Source organism: Pieris napi, chromosome 18, assembly GCF_905475465.1.
Source record: "Pieris napi chromosome 18, ilPieNapi1.2, whole genome shotgun sequence".
NCBI lineage: Eukaryota > Metazoa > Arthropoda > Insecta > Lepidoptera > Pieridae > Pieris > Pieris napi.
Genome location: NC_062251.1, coordinates 3,286,966 through 3,304,797, shown reverse-complemented (window position 1 = coordinate 3,304,797; position 17,832 = coordinate 3,286,966). Strand labels below are relative to the sequence as shown.

The 17,832-nt window shown below is 38.0% G+C and overlaps 1 protein-coding gene and 1 long non-coding RNA gene across 6 annotated transcripts in view; one reads left to right on the top strand and one right to left on the bottom strand.

Annotated features, from left to right (window-relative positions):
* The window catches only part of LOC125058306 (phenoloxidase-activating factor 2-like), an 85,008-nt gene extending 75,576 nt beyond the window's left edge, over positions 1 to 9,432 (bottom strand). The window contains exons 1-3 of one of the 5 annotated variants that reach the window (XM_047662369.1): positions 9,359 to 9,432; positions 1,604 to 1,668; positions 1,474 to 1,524 (exon numbers count right to left, since the gene is read on the bottom strand). In XM_047662369.1, coding sequence (XP_047518325.1) covers positions 1,474 to 1,524; positions 1,604 to 1,668; positions 9,359 to 9,363 — 121 coding nt within the window. In that variant the 5' untranslated portion in view covers positions 9,364 to 9,432. The remainder of the gene's footprint in view (positions 1 to 1,473; positions 1,525 to 1,603; positions 1,669 to 9,358) is intronic. The other 4 variants (XM_047662372.1, XM_047662368.1, XM_047662367.1 and 1 more) reach the window with 4 other exon arrangements.
* A 4,195-nt stretch (positions 9,433 to 13,627) lies between these two features.
* LOC125058669 lies at positions 13,628 to 15,576 on the top strand. Its single transcript, XR_007118469.1, has 2 exons — positions 13,628 to 13,940; positions 15,477 to 15,576. It is a non-coding gene; the product is annotated as an uncharacterized LOC125058669 (long non-coding RNA).
* Positions 15,577 to 17,832: the final 2,256 nt, after the last annotated feature.

Genomic DNA, 17,832 nt, shown 5'->3' with positions numbered 1-17,832 from the left:
ATGACATTGCTTATAACGACTACCGGATATAACGACTACCGGATATAACGTCGGCAACTAGACGGTCCCTTCAATGTCGTTATAAACGGTTTTGACTGTAGTAATTAAATAAGATAATTTTTTATTTTCGGATCGAAAAAATATCTCTTCTGATCTGATCTTTATAACGAAAAAAATAATATTGGTTGTTTGTAAAGTAGGTTTACGATCGAGATGTTTACGTGATAACGTCTTATTGGTGTTATAAGTTTTTGGGAAGTAAGGAATTAATGAAGATAACAATTTTTTCAAATTTTAAATTACATCTATCGTTTTATTCACACTTTTGATGATAAATTTCGGGTGTAAAATGACAAGTTTACTTATTCGACTATGATATACATTTTTCTTCATACATTCACGGAATGACTGGCAGCGCTCGAGATGAGACGGGAGATCGGTCCGTCTCTCTCTCGTTATACCTGCGATCGCGCTCGTGAGGTGTTGGTGTGACACAAGTTTCTGAACATGTCACCCGACTAAAACGATTTTAAAGACATTATCACGTCAAAAATTCCCTTGAAATTCTTTATAAAGACTTTACATTGTATTAAAATCTAACTACAACTATTATTTCAATTAAATTTTTTGGCAGCCGCTACAATATTTACATAAACAGACAAAAGAGTATATACACACATACATACTTTACATACACAATGCTAGGATAGGACTATAAAGGACAGTGGTAGTGATCGAATAATATTCAATAGTCTAATTTTCATTGACATATAAGTTAACTATAATGGTATAATAAAAGATTGGTGCTCATTGAACAGTATGATCCTATATATAAACTAGTGTGTTCATCTATACTAATATTATAAAGAGGAAAGATTTGATTTTTTGTTTGTTTGAAATGAATAGGCTCCGAAACTACTGGACCGATTTCAAAAATTCTTTCACCGTTGGCAAGCTACACTATTCCCAAGTTATATAGGCTTATATGTTTCATTTTCAAAAAGTTAGGGATACTTACTAAAACTTGAATAATCTAACCCAAGGTGTAAAAAAATAAACAAAAAACTTCTTTCAGTCGAGTGCGCTGCGAAAACTATTAATGATAGAACAAAATGAAATATTACAATTTTTCAGGACACACTATCTATAAAAAATGTCGCGACAGCATGTCTCTATCTTTTATAGTCACGTCACAATAAGCGTCCTTTTATTAATTGATTTTATTAAAATACCACCGCTAGAAAAGGCTCTTTATTCGTACCTAGGTATTGATCCTTATCAAAATAAATACCAACGTTTCACATAAGCTACAATTTTTTGGTAAAACCACCAAAAAAGCATGGTGGATTGGTGTTCTCGTGCCGTTTCTCTTGAATAGTTTACTACTATGTAATATAATAAAAATCTTAGCCACAGCAACGCTTGGCCAAGTCTACTAGTATTAAATAAGCAAGAAAAAAAAGGTCTACTTACTGCGTATAAAGTCGCTGACGCGGAATGGATTACCGGGTACGCCATGCGTACCTATTAACAAAAAATTAAAGTTTACGAGACAAGCTCCATAAGGGGACATTGTTAACATGAAAAACTTTTGTAATTTTACCGTCTGTATTCAGGAATGGTGTCATCCCTGCCGCCATCCCCACCACAGAGCATAACAGCAAGAATCTGAAAAATTAAATCCTTTAATATCTTCGCGATATTCTTTAGTAGTTATTGATAATTTGTTATTTAAAGCTACAAGCTTTTTAGGTCAGGACCTTAGATTTCTGTATCTGCTTCAATTGTTTCCTAGTGGGAGTGCCATGCTGTTGCCTTCGGGCTTCAGCCAAATGGGCAGGCACGACCGGGGCAGTACCACTGTCTCTCAGAAAACCGGCGTGAAGTGAAGCAATAGGTTCGCCCTATTGTAGTCGCGTTTCGTGCGGTGAGAGAGACTCCCGGAGCCCATCCCCCTCCCCCCCCCCCCCTCTACAAGAAATATGAAGGTGCAGAAAAAACAGAAACTACCCCAGGGGGGTACCACACGCGCTCGCGGTGGAGAATCCCCCTCTGGGCGTCCAACACCGGGACACACAGCACCCGGTGGTGGACGCACAGGCTGCCCTTCGTATTCTGGGGGGGGCAATTCTGCGCTTGATAATAACAACAGTAATCGTTCTCGGGGCAAACGGAGCAATTTAACAAAGGCACCCCCGTCCACACTCGCCGTGGACTTCACAAATGTTAGGGGGCTCAATTCCAACATAAACGCTGTCCACTACCATTTAGAGACTGCGAAGCCGGCCTTGCTCTTTCTTACCGAGACTCAGATTTCCTCCCCGGCTGATACTTCCTACCTCTCCTACCCGGGGTACAAATTGGAACATTCATTTGTGCCGCGGGCTGGAGTTTGCGTGTACGTCAGAGAGGATATCTGTTCTCGTCGCCTCGGGACGCTTGAAGGAAGGGACCTATCTAACCTCTGGCTGCGCGTAGACTGCGATGACCATCCGCGATTCTACGCATGCCTGTATAGGTCCCATAGCGGAAATACCGAAACTGACCGACTCATTGAGCACATCCAAATGGCTACAGATTCCCTGCTCGAAAGGGTTCCTACCGCTGAAATCGTGATACTTGGCGATTTTAACGCCCACCATGCCGATTGGCTCGGCTCTGAAACTACCGATCACGCGGGAAGATCCTTTCACGACTTTGCTTTAGCCTACGACCTGACACAAATGGTCCCTGCGATTACGCGAATACCAGATGTGGATGGTCATAAACCCTCTTTGTTGGACCTTCTGCTGACTTCACATCCGGAGAACTACCATGTTTCTGTTGAACCGCCATTGGGTTCATCAGATCATTGTGTGGTCCGGAGCATTGTGCCGTTCACGCGTCCTCTACGACCTAGCTTCGCGGGCTGTCGCCGCGTGTGGCACTATAAGTCAGCAGATTGGGATGGGATGCGGTCTTTTTTTGCGTCCTACCCTTGGGGGCCCACTTGCTTTTCGTCGAGTACTCCAGATGCCGTCGCTGACTCTGTCGCCGAGGTGGTCCTGCAGGGTATGGATCTTTTTATTCCATTCTCTGCGGTGCTGGTCGGTGGCAAGTCCCAGCCTTGGTTTAGGCGTTCTTGCAAAGCGTCTTTGCGCCGTAAGCGTGAATGCTTCAAAGCCTGGGCAGAAGCGGTGACATCCTGTGATGTGACTATCGGCGAACGTAAAAAAGCATACAATTTAGCCCAACTCCCTTCGGGAACTCGAGCCTTCTGGTCTCTTGCCAAAGCTGTCCAAGGGAATTTCTGTCAGCCCTCAATTCCACCATTGCATAGGGAGGATGACTCACTGGCCCATACCGCGAAGGAGAAGGCCGATCTTCTCCTTCCAGGCTGTCTCTTTGCGTCGAACTCAACTTTGGATGATCAAGGGAAGGAACCACCGACACTATTGCGGTGTGATACTACGATGCCCGAAGCTATATTCCGGCAAAGTGCTATCCGTAAAGCTTTGTCTTCCTTGGACATCCATAAGTCGAGCGGGCCCGATGGCATCCCTCCAATTGTGCTGCGTACTTGTGCTCCTGAGTTGGCTCCAGTCCTAACGCGCCTTTTCCGGTACCTTTACACGCTCGGCACTGTTCCGAAGTGCTGGAAGATCGCTTCGATACATCCGTCCCTAAAAAAGGCGATCGCTCTGATCCGTCCAACTATCGCCCAATAGCTATAACCTCCTTGTTCTCCAAAATAATGGAAACCATTATTAACAGCCAGCTCCTGAGGTATCTAGAGGGCCACCAGCTGATTAGCGATTCTCAGTACGGCTTTCGTCGTGGTCGCTCAGCTGGTGACCTCCTTGTATACCTTACACATAGGTGGGCGGAGGCAATTGAGTCCAAGGGGGAGGCGCTGGCGGTAAGTTTGGACATAGCGAAAGCCTTCGATCGGGTGTGGCACAGAGCACTGCTCTCGAAGCTTCCAGCCTATGGGCTCCCTGAGAAATTATGCAACTGGATTTCCAGCTTTCTCGTTGATCGGAGCATCAAAGTCGTCATCGACGGAGCATGCTCCGACCTGAAACCTGTGAATGCTGGTGTCCCACAAGGCTGTGTCCTATCCCCGACCCTGTTTATTCTGCATATCAATGATATGTTGCAGCTTAGCAACATTCATTGCTATGCGGACGACAGCACTGGGGATACTTTTTACACTGGCCGGGCAGGTATTTCTCGGGCTGTTGTCGATGAGTACCGGAACAAACTTGTGTCTGAAGTCGAAACTCTTCTACGTGGAGTCTCGGACTGGGGTAGACTAAATCTAGTCCAATTTAACCCCAAGAAGACACAAGTATGCGTGTTTTCCGCTAAAAAAACTCCCTTTGTCGCTACTCCCCTCTTCGAAGACACTCTCCTTAAAGCCTCAGCTAGCATCGGAATACTGGGCGTTGACATATCGAATAACGTTCAGTTTCGCGGTCATTTGGAAGGAAAGGCTAAATTAGCCTCCAAAAAGCTTGGTGTGCTCAGCAAGGCGAGACGGTACTTCACTCCGGGCCACCGCTTGCAACTATATAAAGCGCAAATTCGGCCCCACATGGAGTACTGCTCTCACCTCTGGGCGGGAGCTCCCCAGTACCAACTCCTTCCACTTGACCGTATTCAACGAAGAGCGGTTCGAATCGTCGACGACCAGTCACTTTCCGTGCGGCTTGATCCCTTGGCGTTGCGTAGAGATGTGGGATCTCTCTGCATCTTCTACCGCATTTACCATGGAGAGTGTTCAGAGGAGTTGTTCGGTCTAATACCTGCAGCTGAGTTTCATCATCGGACGTCAAGGCAAAATACAAAATACCATCCGTATCACCTCGACGTCCGTCGTTCCACAACAGAGCGTTTTCTAAGGCAGTTTTTGCCGCGCACCACCACTATGTGGAACCAGCTGCCCACAGAAGTATTTCCGAACCAATTCGACTTAGGGTCCTTCAAGAAAAGAGCGTACCAATTCTTGAAAGGCCGGCAACGCACTTGCGAGCCTTCTGGCATTGCGAGTGTCCATGAGCGGCGGTATCACTTAACATCAGGTGAGCCTCCTGCCCGTTTGCCTCCTATTACATAAAAAAAAAAAAAAAAAAAAAATTGTCAACAACAATATCAAATTTAAATTAAAAAAAAATATTGGTTGTTTGTAAAGTAGGTTTACGATCGAGATGTTTACGCGATAACGTCTTATTGGTGATATAAGTTTTTGGGAAGTAAGGAATTAATGAAGATAACAATTTTTTCAAATTTTAAATTACATCTATCGTTTTATTCACACTTTTGATGATAAATTTCGGGTGTAAAATGACAAGTTTATTTATTCGACTATGATATACATTTTTCTTCATACATTCACGGAATGACTGGCAGCGCTCGAGATGAGACGGGAGATCGGTCCGTCTCTCTCTCGTTATGCCTGCGATCGCGCTCGTGAGGTTTTGGTGTGACACAAGTTTCTGAACATGTCACCCGACTAAAACGATTTTAAAGACGTTATCACGTCAAAAAAAAAATCTAATAGGCAAGTAGGTGATCACCTTCTACGCCTGACACACGCCGTCGACTTTATAGGTCTAAGGAAAGCCGGTTTCCTCGCGATGGTTTCCTTCACCATTCGAGCGAATGTTAAATGCGTTAATAGACAGTCCATTGGTGCACACCTGGGGATCGAACCTACGACCTCAGGGTTGAAAATTGCACGCTGAAGCCAACACTGCTGTTAAATCAATAATTTAAAAAAAAATCGTTGCCAGAATAAGGGCTGAAGATCTTACGCTTGATGGATCCTATCGGAAAAAAGATCAGCCTGGCATGTCCTCAAATCATTGTTCATAACAGATAGAGATCTATTTAAATTAGCGTTGGAGCATTAGTTCCCACGAACGCCAGCGCAAAATTTGGATTATTTTTGTTATTTCTACTTAAAATAAAATTTACTTTGTTTAGAAAATTTTAGTTCAATAAAAATAACTATTTACTACACACACACACACACACACACACACTTGCAGTTTGGTACACTGCCACAGGGACCAAACTATTTAAATTTGTTTTGATTTTCATTTTATTTATTTTTATTATTACTTTGTAGGTTAAGAAAATTGTAAATACTGTATTTTAAGGTTAGTAATTAATAAATTATATTTCAATTAAACTATCTACTAAATTAAAAAATAAGGGTTGATCGTAGAGGGGTAAAAGTTATGTATTTTTCTATGCTGTAATACAAGAACAAAAAAAGTGTGTGCGTGTAACCTTTACGCGCTATTGAAACCCGACATGTGGATGAAACAAACAGACGAGTAAACCTGGCATAGAACAAATATTGGGCTTTAAAACAATCCAACCATAACTTAACTATAAAAACTTTAGAGGTGTCAAGGGACACCCGGATGGAACGAAATTCCTTTCGATTAATTTATATGTTAATTGGTATCATAACAGTATGATAGATTTTCTCGACACCAATCTTACGACGAAAAAAAAAGCCAACATCACGAGGTGTTCCCAGGCGGTCACCCATCCAAGTACTGACGTCGCCCGACGTTGCTTAACTTCGGTGATCGGACGAGAACCGGTGTATTACAATAGCAAATAGCAAAAAAGTGTCGTGACAACTTTTCGTAAGAATTTTTTCCGTCTGGCCCCCTTTCACAACGCGCGATAAGGAACTTCGTTCCAAAAAGAACAGTCGTGGACATCATATGATAGACATGAAAGTATGCTTGTGCATACTTTCATGTCTATCATGAATGCCAAACCTGGATTTTTAATAAGGCGTTAGTAAAAAAGGTTGGAGTATGCCAAAAGGCTATCTATGGAGTGCTCGATTCTTCAATTGAAACTTTGACAACTCATTGGTCTAGTGGTTAGTACCCCTGACTGCGAATCCATGGGTCCCGGGTTCGATCCCCGGCTGAGACGAACACCGATGTGATGAGCATTTGGTGTTGTGCTTAGGTCTTGGGTGTTTAAATATGTATTTATATGTCTATCTATCTATAATATGTATGTATATCCGTTGCCTAGTACCCATAACATAAGCTTCACCAGCTTAGCATGGGACTATAGTCGTATTTGTAATTAGACGAAGCCAACTGACAGTAGCTAATGTCACTTTGTAAAATAATGTTGCCATATTTAAAGTAATAGTGATGCGTTCAGTTCTTGTTCAATCAGATGAATGAACAATGAGTGTGAATAGTCAATCATTTCAAACAATAAAAGAATATTATTTCTATTTCAAAATTGTATAAAAGTGCTCTGATATAAGTTAGGTACTAGTACTATGTAACTACAATCAGTTTTTTGACGTCTTATTACAAAGCGCGGCGCGGCGACTAGTGCCATCACCGATCATTAATTCACGGGTTTTTACTTTGTCACAACACTATTTTTATTTCATTAAAAACTGACAACACCGTAAACGTCAGTTGACTTCGTCTGATTAAAAATTCGACTATAGGTAAATTGGTGTGAATTGTCTTTAAAAAAAAAACAAAAAGACGAGGTGATACGAAGCCGTACAAAAATGAAAGATGTTGTAACATAAACAAAAAGGCTTAAATGGAAATGGGCCGGTCACATTGGCCGCATTTGTGATGGCAGATGGGTCAAAAAGACCCTTACTTGGAAGAGCCCAGTGGGTAAAAGAAAGAGAGGATGCCCACCAAAAACTTAGGAAGATGAAATAAAAGGGATAGATAAAACTGGAAAATTTTCGCAACAACTAGGGACAAATGGAAGAATCTAGAGGTCTTCACTCCGTCGGAGGTCGAGTACTAGTGTAAAACTTAAAAGACATTAATTTATTTATTGGAAACTAAACAGATACATAGAAAAAATAAAAATAAATGTGAACATAAAATAAATAGACATGTTGGACATATCCTCGAAAAAAGTTTCACGAATAAAAAATACAATACAAAATAAGACAAGGATTATTCCTTGTCTTATTTTGTATTATCTTATGATAAAAAAAAAACAAGGACGACACAAAGGTTAAGATAATAAGAGTTTTAACTTATTCTTAAACACACATGGACATGGACTTACTGTTGTTATATAGTCTAGTCAACAAGTTCAAAAACGTGAAAAATAGAGATAAAGGTCCTAAAAATATGAGCGATGGCTCTATCGATTCGAAATCACCTGTATAGTCGAATTTTTAATTAGACGATATCAACTGACGTTTACGGTGTTGTCAGTTTTTAATGAAATAAAAATAGTGTTGTGACAAAGTAAAACCCCCTGAATTAATGATCGGTGATGGCACTAGTCGCCGCGCCGCGCTTTGCAATAAGACGTCAAAAAACTGATTGTAGTTACATAGTACTAGTACCTAACTTATATCAGAGCACTTTTATACAATTTTGAAATAGAAATAATATTCTTTTATTGTTTGAAATGATTGACTATTCACACTCATTGTTCATTCATCTGATTGAACAAGAACTGAACGCATCACTATTACTTTAAATATGGCAACATAATTTTACAAAGTGACATTAGCTACTGTCAGTTGGCTTCGTCTAATTAAAAATACGACTATAGAAAAATGTTTATGAAGGATTTTGGTGCAGGTTAAAAATTGCAATTGTGAGTAACAAAATAAGATGAAAAAAAATGATATTTCGTTTTCTGTTAAGAACTCAAAAAATATTAACATTTAAGCAATTTTAAAAAAAGTTCATTAAAAAGGAGGAAATTTCCAATAAAAAAAGTGGACTCCTGGAACTCTATCTCTATTATTTATAATTTTAATTAGAAGTTGAAAATAGGGCTCCGCGCGGCTGTTACGGCATGCGCGCGCCGTCGCTAAAGAGAGTTCAGCAATATTTTTTTTTTATTACATAAAATGTGATTTTAAAAATTTGAAAATATCTAGTATCTTCTTGACAAGAATCTTGAAAAGAATCGAGACTTGAAGAAAAAAAAGTTTAATCACCATTTTTCAAAAAATTATTCAATAATTAACTAAAAAAAAATTTCCCAATCTCCTTTGGCGTAAACAATGGGATGAAAGGTATAAATAATTGGCCTATAAATTTTAAACTTCGTGGAGCCCTTTTGATATATGTACATTATAAGATCCTGCGGTAAATTTTTATAAAAGTTTATTAATTTGTTAATTATGATTTTTTATAATAATTGAAAAATAAAAATGTAAAAAATGTTAATTTTTTTTTTAAATTAATATAAAGCTATGCATGCTTTTTGAAATAAAATTTTATCATTTCTGTTTCTCATTTATAAAAATCAATAAAAGAGACGAGAGAGAGAGAGAGATAATATTTGTCCACACAGGCATCAAATTGCATATTAATAAAAAACTCACCTCATTTTTGGTATGGCAAACAATTTAAAAGATATGTATTTCTCAGAGTCTTGTATAGAACTGAATTAAAAAAGACTTAATAAATAAATAAAGAATAATAGGTTATCAGCTGTTAACATTATATAGGGCTGTCCAAAATATTGCGTTAATGATATTTGTACAGAACACTAAATTACAAATTTAAACACAGTATTATTTAAATTAAATCACATGCGGTCTAGGCCCGTCATAATTACACTTAAATCTCGTAGTTTATGAGCTGTCAAAGATAATTGACAGCGCTCAAGACGAGGTTTTGACGCGACATACTACTCAAAACCAATCAATCCAACATGAATTTTTAAATAAAACTAGCAAACTCGGCGAACTCCGTTTCGCCATCAGATGGCTTCGTTTTATGTAACATTTCTTTTGGTGATCCCGCTTTTCTGTTGAAATTTTTTCTGAATTTTCTTTGCTATAAACCTCACGGAGCCCGAGACCTTTCCAACGAATGCAAAACCGTGGAAATCGGTTCGTGCGTTCTGGAGTTATAGCGTCAGGAAGGAAAACCCGACTTATTTTTATATAGTAGATAAGACGGAAAAAGATAAGGGTGTCTCAGCGACGATTTTCAATTTTAAACACAAATTTCTCGGTAACCCGCGGGGATAGCGGGAGGGGAGAGGTAGCGTTCGGTACGTGACGATTGTGGATTTTTTAATCACTATGTATACAGTGGCTATCGCTATGCGCACCGCGCGTTAGGGATGATGGATATTCGAAAAACATCGATGTTATAATCGTAAGAAATTAACAAATTATTGTATTCCGAATTTTTTTATCATCTGACTGAAAGAATAGTAAATCGACGACCAATCCCTCTCCGAGCGGCTTGATCCTTTGGCGTTGCGTATGTGGGGTCACTCTGCATCTTCTACCGCATTTACCATGGAGAGTGTTCAGAGGAGTTGTTCGGATTAATACCTTCAGCTGAATTTCATAATCGGACGTCGAGACAGAATACGAAATTCCACCCGTATCACCTCGACGTCCGCCGTTCCACAACTGAGCGTTTTTCAAGGCAGTTTTTGCCGCACACCACCACTATGTGGAACCAGCTGCCCACTGAAGTATTTCCGAACCAATTCGACTTAGGGTCCTTCAAGAAAAGAGCGTACCAATTCTTAAAAGGCCGGCAACGCACTCGCGAGCCCTCTGGCATTGAGAGTGTCCATGGGCGGCGGTATCACTTTACATCAGGTGAGCCTCCTGCCCGTTTGCCCCCCGTTCTATAAAAAAAATTAAAAAGATTTGATAAAGAACCTTCTAATCTATTTCTTTGTTGGTAAAGTAGCGAGGAAGTGCTCACACAATCTCTCAAGATAAGAGCGAGGAGACTACGAAGAACGAACGAAGGGAACGACCGGTGCGCAGTGAAGGAATACGCGTTCAAAATTTTAATAAACCGGTTTCGTGTCATAGAAGACAATATAATTTGTTTCGTAAGTTTTCAAGTTCGCATTGGCCGTGAGTTAACATCGATGTTACGATATCATCAACATCTTTTGCGATACAGTTTTATTTACTTAGACAAACACTTCAAAAGAATAGTGTCAACCCTAGCATTATAAACACGATAGTTTGTGTCTGGGTAAAACCATATGGCATTTTTTATCCAAATAATAATCATGTTTTCCTCATGATATGAAATGACCAAGAAACTGTGAAAGAAGGATGTTAGATTCTGACCTAATAAAGAAAGAAAGCAGAGGAAGATCTTCGATAAGTCTAATAATCTACCTTATCCTATCCTGATCAATCGTGACTTGTGTAATTCTTGTGTTTCCTTTTCTTTTTCATTGCATCACTATTCGCTGTTCATTAGCTTGTAAGATTAGCTTTTTTAGCTAGATTAGCGTAATTAGATTACCAGTGCAGATGGCTTTTAAAAAAAATAAAAAGTGAAAAAAAAAGTAGGATAAAATCTATTGGAAAAGGAAGAGAATATTATAAAAATTAAAGGAAAAATAATTTTTGGGCGATCTGAGGTCGGGGGGGGGGGGATTAAGGGATTGGGGGGGTTTAAGGGTAAAAGACGGTTTATCTCGGATTTCCAGCAAAACTAAAAGTCCTATCGAATAAAGTTAAATGGCAAAGTTGTAGGTAATAAAAAGATCTAAAACTTTTGTATTCACACATTTTTCACATAACCTCAAAATTTATGTGAAAAATTTAAAAAACCAAGTTTTTGGTTTTTAATTTTTATCTTTTACAAAATTATTGTTTTAACGAAATTTGGTGAAAACTTACCATTCTATGTCCCAAATACGCTGTAATTTATTTGATCAAAAATATTTATTTTTCTCCTTATTTTGAATGAATATCGAAAAAACACCCTAATTTTCTATCGAAAATTCACCCGTCAAAATATCAACTTTTTACAAAAAGTTGGTGTACTTTCAGTTTGTTGAAATCTCTACTTTCCTATGGTAAAAAAAAAATATATATACATATATATATATATATATATATATTACCAAAGTAAATCTTCTCAGAAAATGCAAAAAATCGTATGCAGTAACGCCCAGACCCGTCATCCCCTTCCCTACTTCTCCTGGTTGCCTGGAAGAGATCGCTTATTAGCGATAAGGCCGCCCGTTGCATCCCTTATAATTTTTATGTATTGTGTTTCTTTTATTTGCAACGAAGTGTAAATAAATAAATAATCTGCAAGTGCAACAATAGAAAAAAGTTTTTTAATACATTGAAAGTTTTATTATAACGCATTATCTGGTTAAATTTATTTAAATATCACAAAAACATTATTACTACGTAATTAAAGAAATGGACATTTTTTATTTTAGCATGCAACTTATACATATTGAAATTTTTTATTTAATGCACGTCCATTAGTTGGAGTTCAGTAGACATGTTAGTTAAAAGAGGCTTTTGGTAGCTAAAGTATGATACAAATATTCTTGTAGAAACATTGTCTAAATATCGTACAAATACAACAACAATAACTGAATAAAAAATAAAAAGATGTGGTGTCGAGGGACACCAGGTAGGAACGAAGTTCCTTCGGCTAATGTAGAATCGACACAATTTCCAAAAAAAAAATCGTGTTCAATTTTATGTAAGTTTTCTTGATTTTGACGTGATAACGTCTTTAAAATCGTTTTAGTCGGGTGACATGTTCAGAAACTTGTGTCACACCAAAACCTCACGAGCGCGACCGCAGGTATAACGAGAGAGAGACGGACCTATCTCCCGTCTCATCTCGAGCGCTGCCAGTCATTCCGTGAATGTATGAAGAAAAATGTATATCATAGTCGAATAAGTAAACTTGTCATTTTACACCCGAAATTTATCATCAAAAGTGTGAATAAAACGATAGATGTAATTTAAAATTTGAAAAAATTGTTATCTTCATTAATTCCTTACTTCCCAAAAACTTATATCACCAATAAGACGTTATCACGTAAACATCTCGATCGTAAACCTACTTTACAAACAACCAATATTTTTTCTCTTAAATTTTGCTGATTAGTTTTTATTTAAGTACTGGAAAGTATTTAAGAAATTCAGTATTTTAGGAAATAATAAATTACGTAAAATAAAAAAAAACGTAATTCAAATTATCAACTAAAATAACAAAATATGTCTCTTTATTTTTGTTTGACAACATAAAATTACATAGAAATAGAAATGATTCCAAAAAAAGTTTATTATTGTTATACGAAAAGAAAGAGGGAGAAAGAGGAAGGTATTATACACTACTCGCTTGTGTATACGACTGTCGCGCCTGCGCACGTCTCATTTACCGGTTTTATTCCACGGACTATTTCTTACGGTTTTACTATCACATTTTTTCCAGTTCGGTCACGCAGCAAAATCCCTATCTCCTCCAAGCCTGCCGTTCTTTCCAAAAACTAAAATGTTAACTATAGCTAACTTCTGGGTGTCGGTTTTTTGTGACGGTTTGTGCGCGCATCGTAAAAATTGACTCTCATCATTTTTCCCTAACGCGCCAAAAGAAGTATACAACCCCTAAGTGATAAAGGGTGTCTACCCCAAGTTTTTATTAATTTTTCTTTTTATTTTATTATGATACAGCGTACAAACAACCCCTTTATTTTCACCCCTCTACGATCAATCCCAATTTTTATTATTGTAGATAATTATTTTTATTGAACTAAAAGATTGTTTCCAAGAAATAATATACATGGCAAAACTAACGTTCGCCGGGTCAGCTAGTAATATGATATTATATCCATGAACTTTCCTACTGAAGTTCATAGAAACTTACACAAAAAATACACATATAAAAACTATTGACATCGTCTATGACTTGTCAGCTGTACGTCAGGTAATCTGTCGAAATGAATTGAAAAAGAAAAAAATATCATAAATTTTACAGACTCCAGATTGCCAGAATAGCTGGCCCTCAAGATGTTGAGCGTGCAACGGATTACCCTGACTCGTTATATAACCATCAAGAGTCTGCAGGCGTTGGTGAATCGGCTGGAATGCGCTAATGATCACCATATTCTACCCACCGCTCATCCGAACTATCAGGTGCAGGCTCGACGTGAACAAGGTAATATTTACTTGTATCATGATTCTGCAAAGTACTCCCTAAGAGCTTGCATTACTCTACTACTACCTTCTGTTACAAATGAAAATGCACTTTTTTAATGAAGTATAATATTATTGTCTTTGATTAACATAACCTTTACACATTTAAAGAAGAAAAAAAGCTTTTACCGGATTAAAGTTATGTATTATTATAAATTTACAATTATTTGACTTTAAAAAAAACTTTCTCTGCAGCTGTGATACTTTTTGACATTCAAGATATTTTGTCTTCAGTCACCGTGACCACGCACGCTGTAAAGCACGCGAAACGTCGGATAAATTTAAAATTATGTCAAATAATTGTAAATTTATAATAATACATAACTTTAATCCGGTAATAGCTTTTTTTTTTTCTTTAAGTATTATATTATTTATTAGAGCAGTGTTGGCCTAGTGGCTTCAGCGTGCGACTCTCATCCCTGAGGTCGAATGTTCGATCCCCGGCTGTGCACCAATTTTCTTTCTATGTGCGCATTTAACATTTGCTCGAACGGTGAAGAACATCGTGAGGAAACCGACATGCCTTAGACCCAAAAAGTCGACGTATGTCAGGCACTGGAGGCTGATCACCTACTTGCCTATTTGATTTAAAAATGATCATGAAACAGATTCAGAAATCTCAGGCCAAGACTTAAAGAGGTTGTAGCGCCACTGATTTTATTTTAATACTAGTGGACCCGACAGACGTTGTCCTGCATGATATTTCAAGCGATTAGTAAAGCAAAGTATAAAAGTACCGACTGCAGCGCCATCTGGCGGGCTGATTTGTGAATCTAAACCATTCCCAGATCCCCTTGAACACACACAAAATTTCATCAAAATCGGTCCAGTCGTTTGAGAGAAGTTCAGTGACATACACACTCACAGAAGAATTATATATATAAAGATTATTACAATTTATACCTACTTATTTATTAGTATCACCAAAAAATATTCTATTCAAAATGGCCACCTTTGGCTATACAGGTCTTTAATCTGTTTGGCCACGAATCTATGGATTTCGCACTGTTTCCAAGGGAAGTTTCGCCACTGCTTGTCAATGTCAATCTATCAGTAGTATTTGACGACTCATTGGTCTAGTGGTTAGTACCCCTGACTGCAAATCCATGGGTCCCGGGTTCGATCCCCGGCTGAGACGAACATCGATGTGATGAGCATTTGGTGTTGTGCTTAGGTCTTGGGTGTTTAAATATGTACTTATGTCTATCTATCTATAATATGTATGTATATCCGTTGCCTAGTACCCATAACACAAGCTTCACCAGCTAAGCATGGGAGTAGGTCAATTGGTGTGAATTGTCTAAAAAAAAAAAAAAAAAGTACGTTGGACCGTTCTTTATCACTTGCTCTATGACCGGTGCATGTGACGTCCGCACTTATTTGGAAATCAACTAAATGGGCGACAGCGATACGTCATTATCTTTGCCAAATTGTGCTTACGCTTTTTTTTTATATAAATAAGGAGTCATTTTGTATTAAACTTTTATTTTTTTTGCAGATCCTCAACAACAGTTCCCAGGGATTTGGCGCGATGCATTAACCGCCAGTGTTAATATAAAGTGCGGGCCGAATTGGAGGGCTTTGACTATATGACGCTACAAAACCACAGAGAATAATCATTAGTATTCAAAATTATGTCCGTACTGTGCAAATTGTCAATTACAAACCAAAACTGAAATAAAACAATAAATAAGCGCGTATTCTTTATTTGCTAATGACATTGTAAAAAAGAAAAAATATCTAAATATAATTGTAAAAAATCTGACGTTTCGCGGTGACGCTAAATGTAAAATTAGAAGCATTATCGTAGATAGAGTATAGAACTAGATGAGCTTCTAAAATAATAATAATAACTAAAGAGAGAAGGCATTAACGTGAAATACTTAAGTGCGAGCGAAACAGAGTATCAGTTTTTCTGTCTCTATTTGCGTATCGGGTTTTATTTGTTTACCACCGAGCCCTTGATGGTAAACAAGTTTTCACCGCTTACTGATAAATCTGTGAAACCCAAGTTAAACCCATATTTTAAGACTCTATCCTTATAAGAGGTGTATTTAAAGTGTCAGTGATGGTGAATTGTTGCATAATTGGCTGTAAAAGCTATAGTGAACGTAAAGAACCAAACATAACCTTTCATCGGTAAGTAGCTTATTTTGTCACGACTCAGTAACTTCGTTCAAGAATTATTCATTGTGTATTTTGGTCAATAATAAGCAATCTTCAATGAATTAAAAATGTTAATACGACATATTATGTCGATCATTCGCTATCTCACACGCTGTACGCTGATGCCTGGTCTATACCATAGTCCGTCTACGTTATTTTAGAAGCTCATCTAGTTCTATATCTACGCTAAATATAATTTGTAAAAAATCTGACGTTTCGCGGTGACATGTGAAACGTCACGATATTTATATTTGACGGATTAGTATGGATGGAGCAATCTAAAAGTAATCTTTGGTTTATTGTAGCTTAGTTTTTAATCGTGTATTTGAGTATGGGAGCGTTCAATTATTACGTCACGCAATTTTTGGAGATTCCCCCCCATGTAACGCGCCATAACGTTTTCTGTACCCAATAGAAAACCTTTACGTGACCACCCAGTGACTCTTTATACCTAAAAGTTACCATTATGTGGTGTCAAGTACTGGAAAGTCGAAAATAATATTACCAATCACGCGTAATGTCATCCCCGCCCCGCATCGTAACGTTTTACAAGAGGACCCCCCCCTCCTAAAATTCGTTACGTAATACTTGAACGCTCCCTATGTTGAGTTCTGTAATTATTTTTTGCTACATATTATCATAACCCGGGCACTAGCTATGACTTCCATATGTCGAAATCCCATACGTTTTTGACAACCGGAGTCACACAGGAGATCCACACTCTCAATGAGGTGATATGGAGGTGACTCTCCGCTTTTTGTCGGTTTTAGGAGAGTCAAATGACGCGAGTGGGCAAGGAGAGAGATACAACCACTCTCACGCTTTCTCACTTTGTTAACTTCTGCACTGTATGGTGGCGATTTTTCTTATCATGCTGGAGTGGAGTAACGATTGGTAGGATTTCTGTATGAATGAATAATAAACTTCATTAAATACAGTTAAAAAAAAACTGGTGTGTACTTAAGTACACGCGTTAGATGCTATACTTCTTTGGCGAAGATAAAAATCTTTTCAAAAATTGTATTCTACGTCTGTAGAAAAAATTACACTAACAATAGTAAAAAGGTATTTAATACATTGATTTGATTTCTATGCTTGAAGACGAAATGCATTTTCGAGGATTCCTACAAAAAAGTAATACGTTTATGTACTATTATTTTTGAGAGCTTTGCTTACTTCTGCTGGAGTGGGGGGGGGGGAAATAAATTTCAGTAACTTTATACGGCTCCTAGGATTATTGCATGAAGCTTGCATCCAGATTAAAACTCACCGTGGTACAAATAATAAATTAGTTAATAAAATGAAAGTTTACAGCTTATAACCTCGTCATAGCGTATAGACCGTGGCTAGTTGACAATATGTAACTCATAGTTAAGGCCCTATCCCAGCACGAATTGCTGTGTCAGTGTGGAGTGTGGATTCGGGGTGGACTGCGGTGCGCAGTTGAGAGGCGCGTCGCGTCGGCCCGTAATAACAATTAGTTATGTAAAACATTAAATTAATGTAATTTTATCATTTCTTTTTCTGAAATGGATTACTTGGCTTGCCATTAAATATATCGTGTAAATTTCAAAATTATGTTCTATATACATTTTCGTCATAAAATGAATTCAAGTGTTAAAAATTGGCTATGTTTGGATTTTTTTTCTATCGAGTGAAGTTATTTAAATCGTGTATCGGTCTTTTAA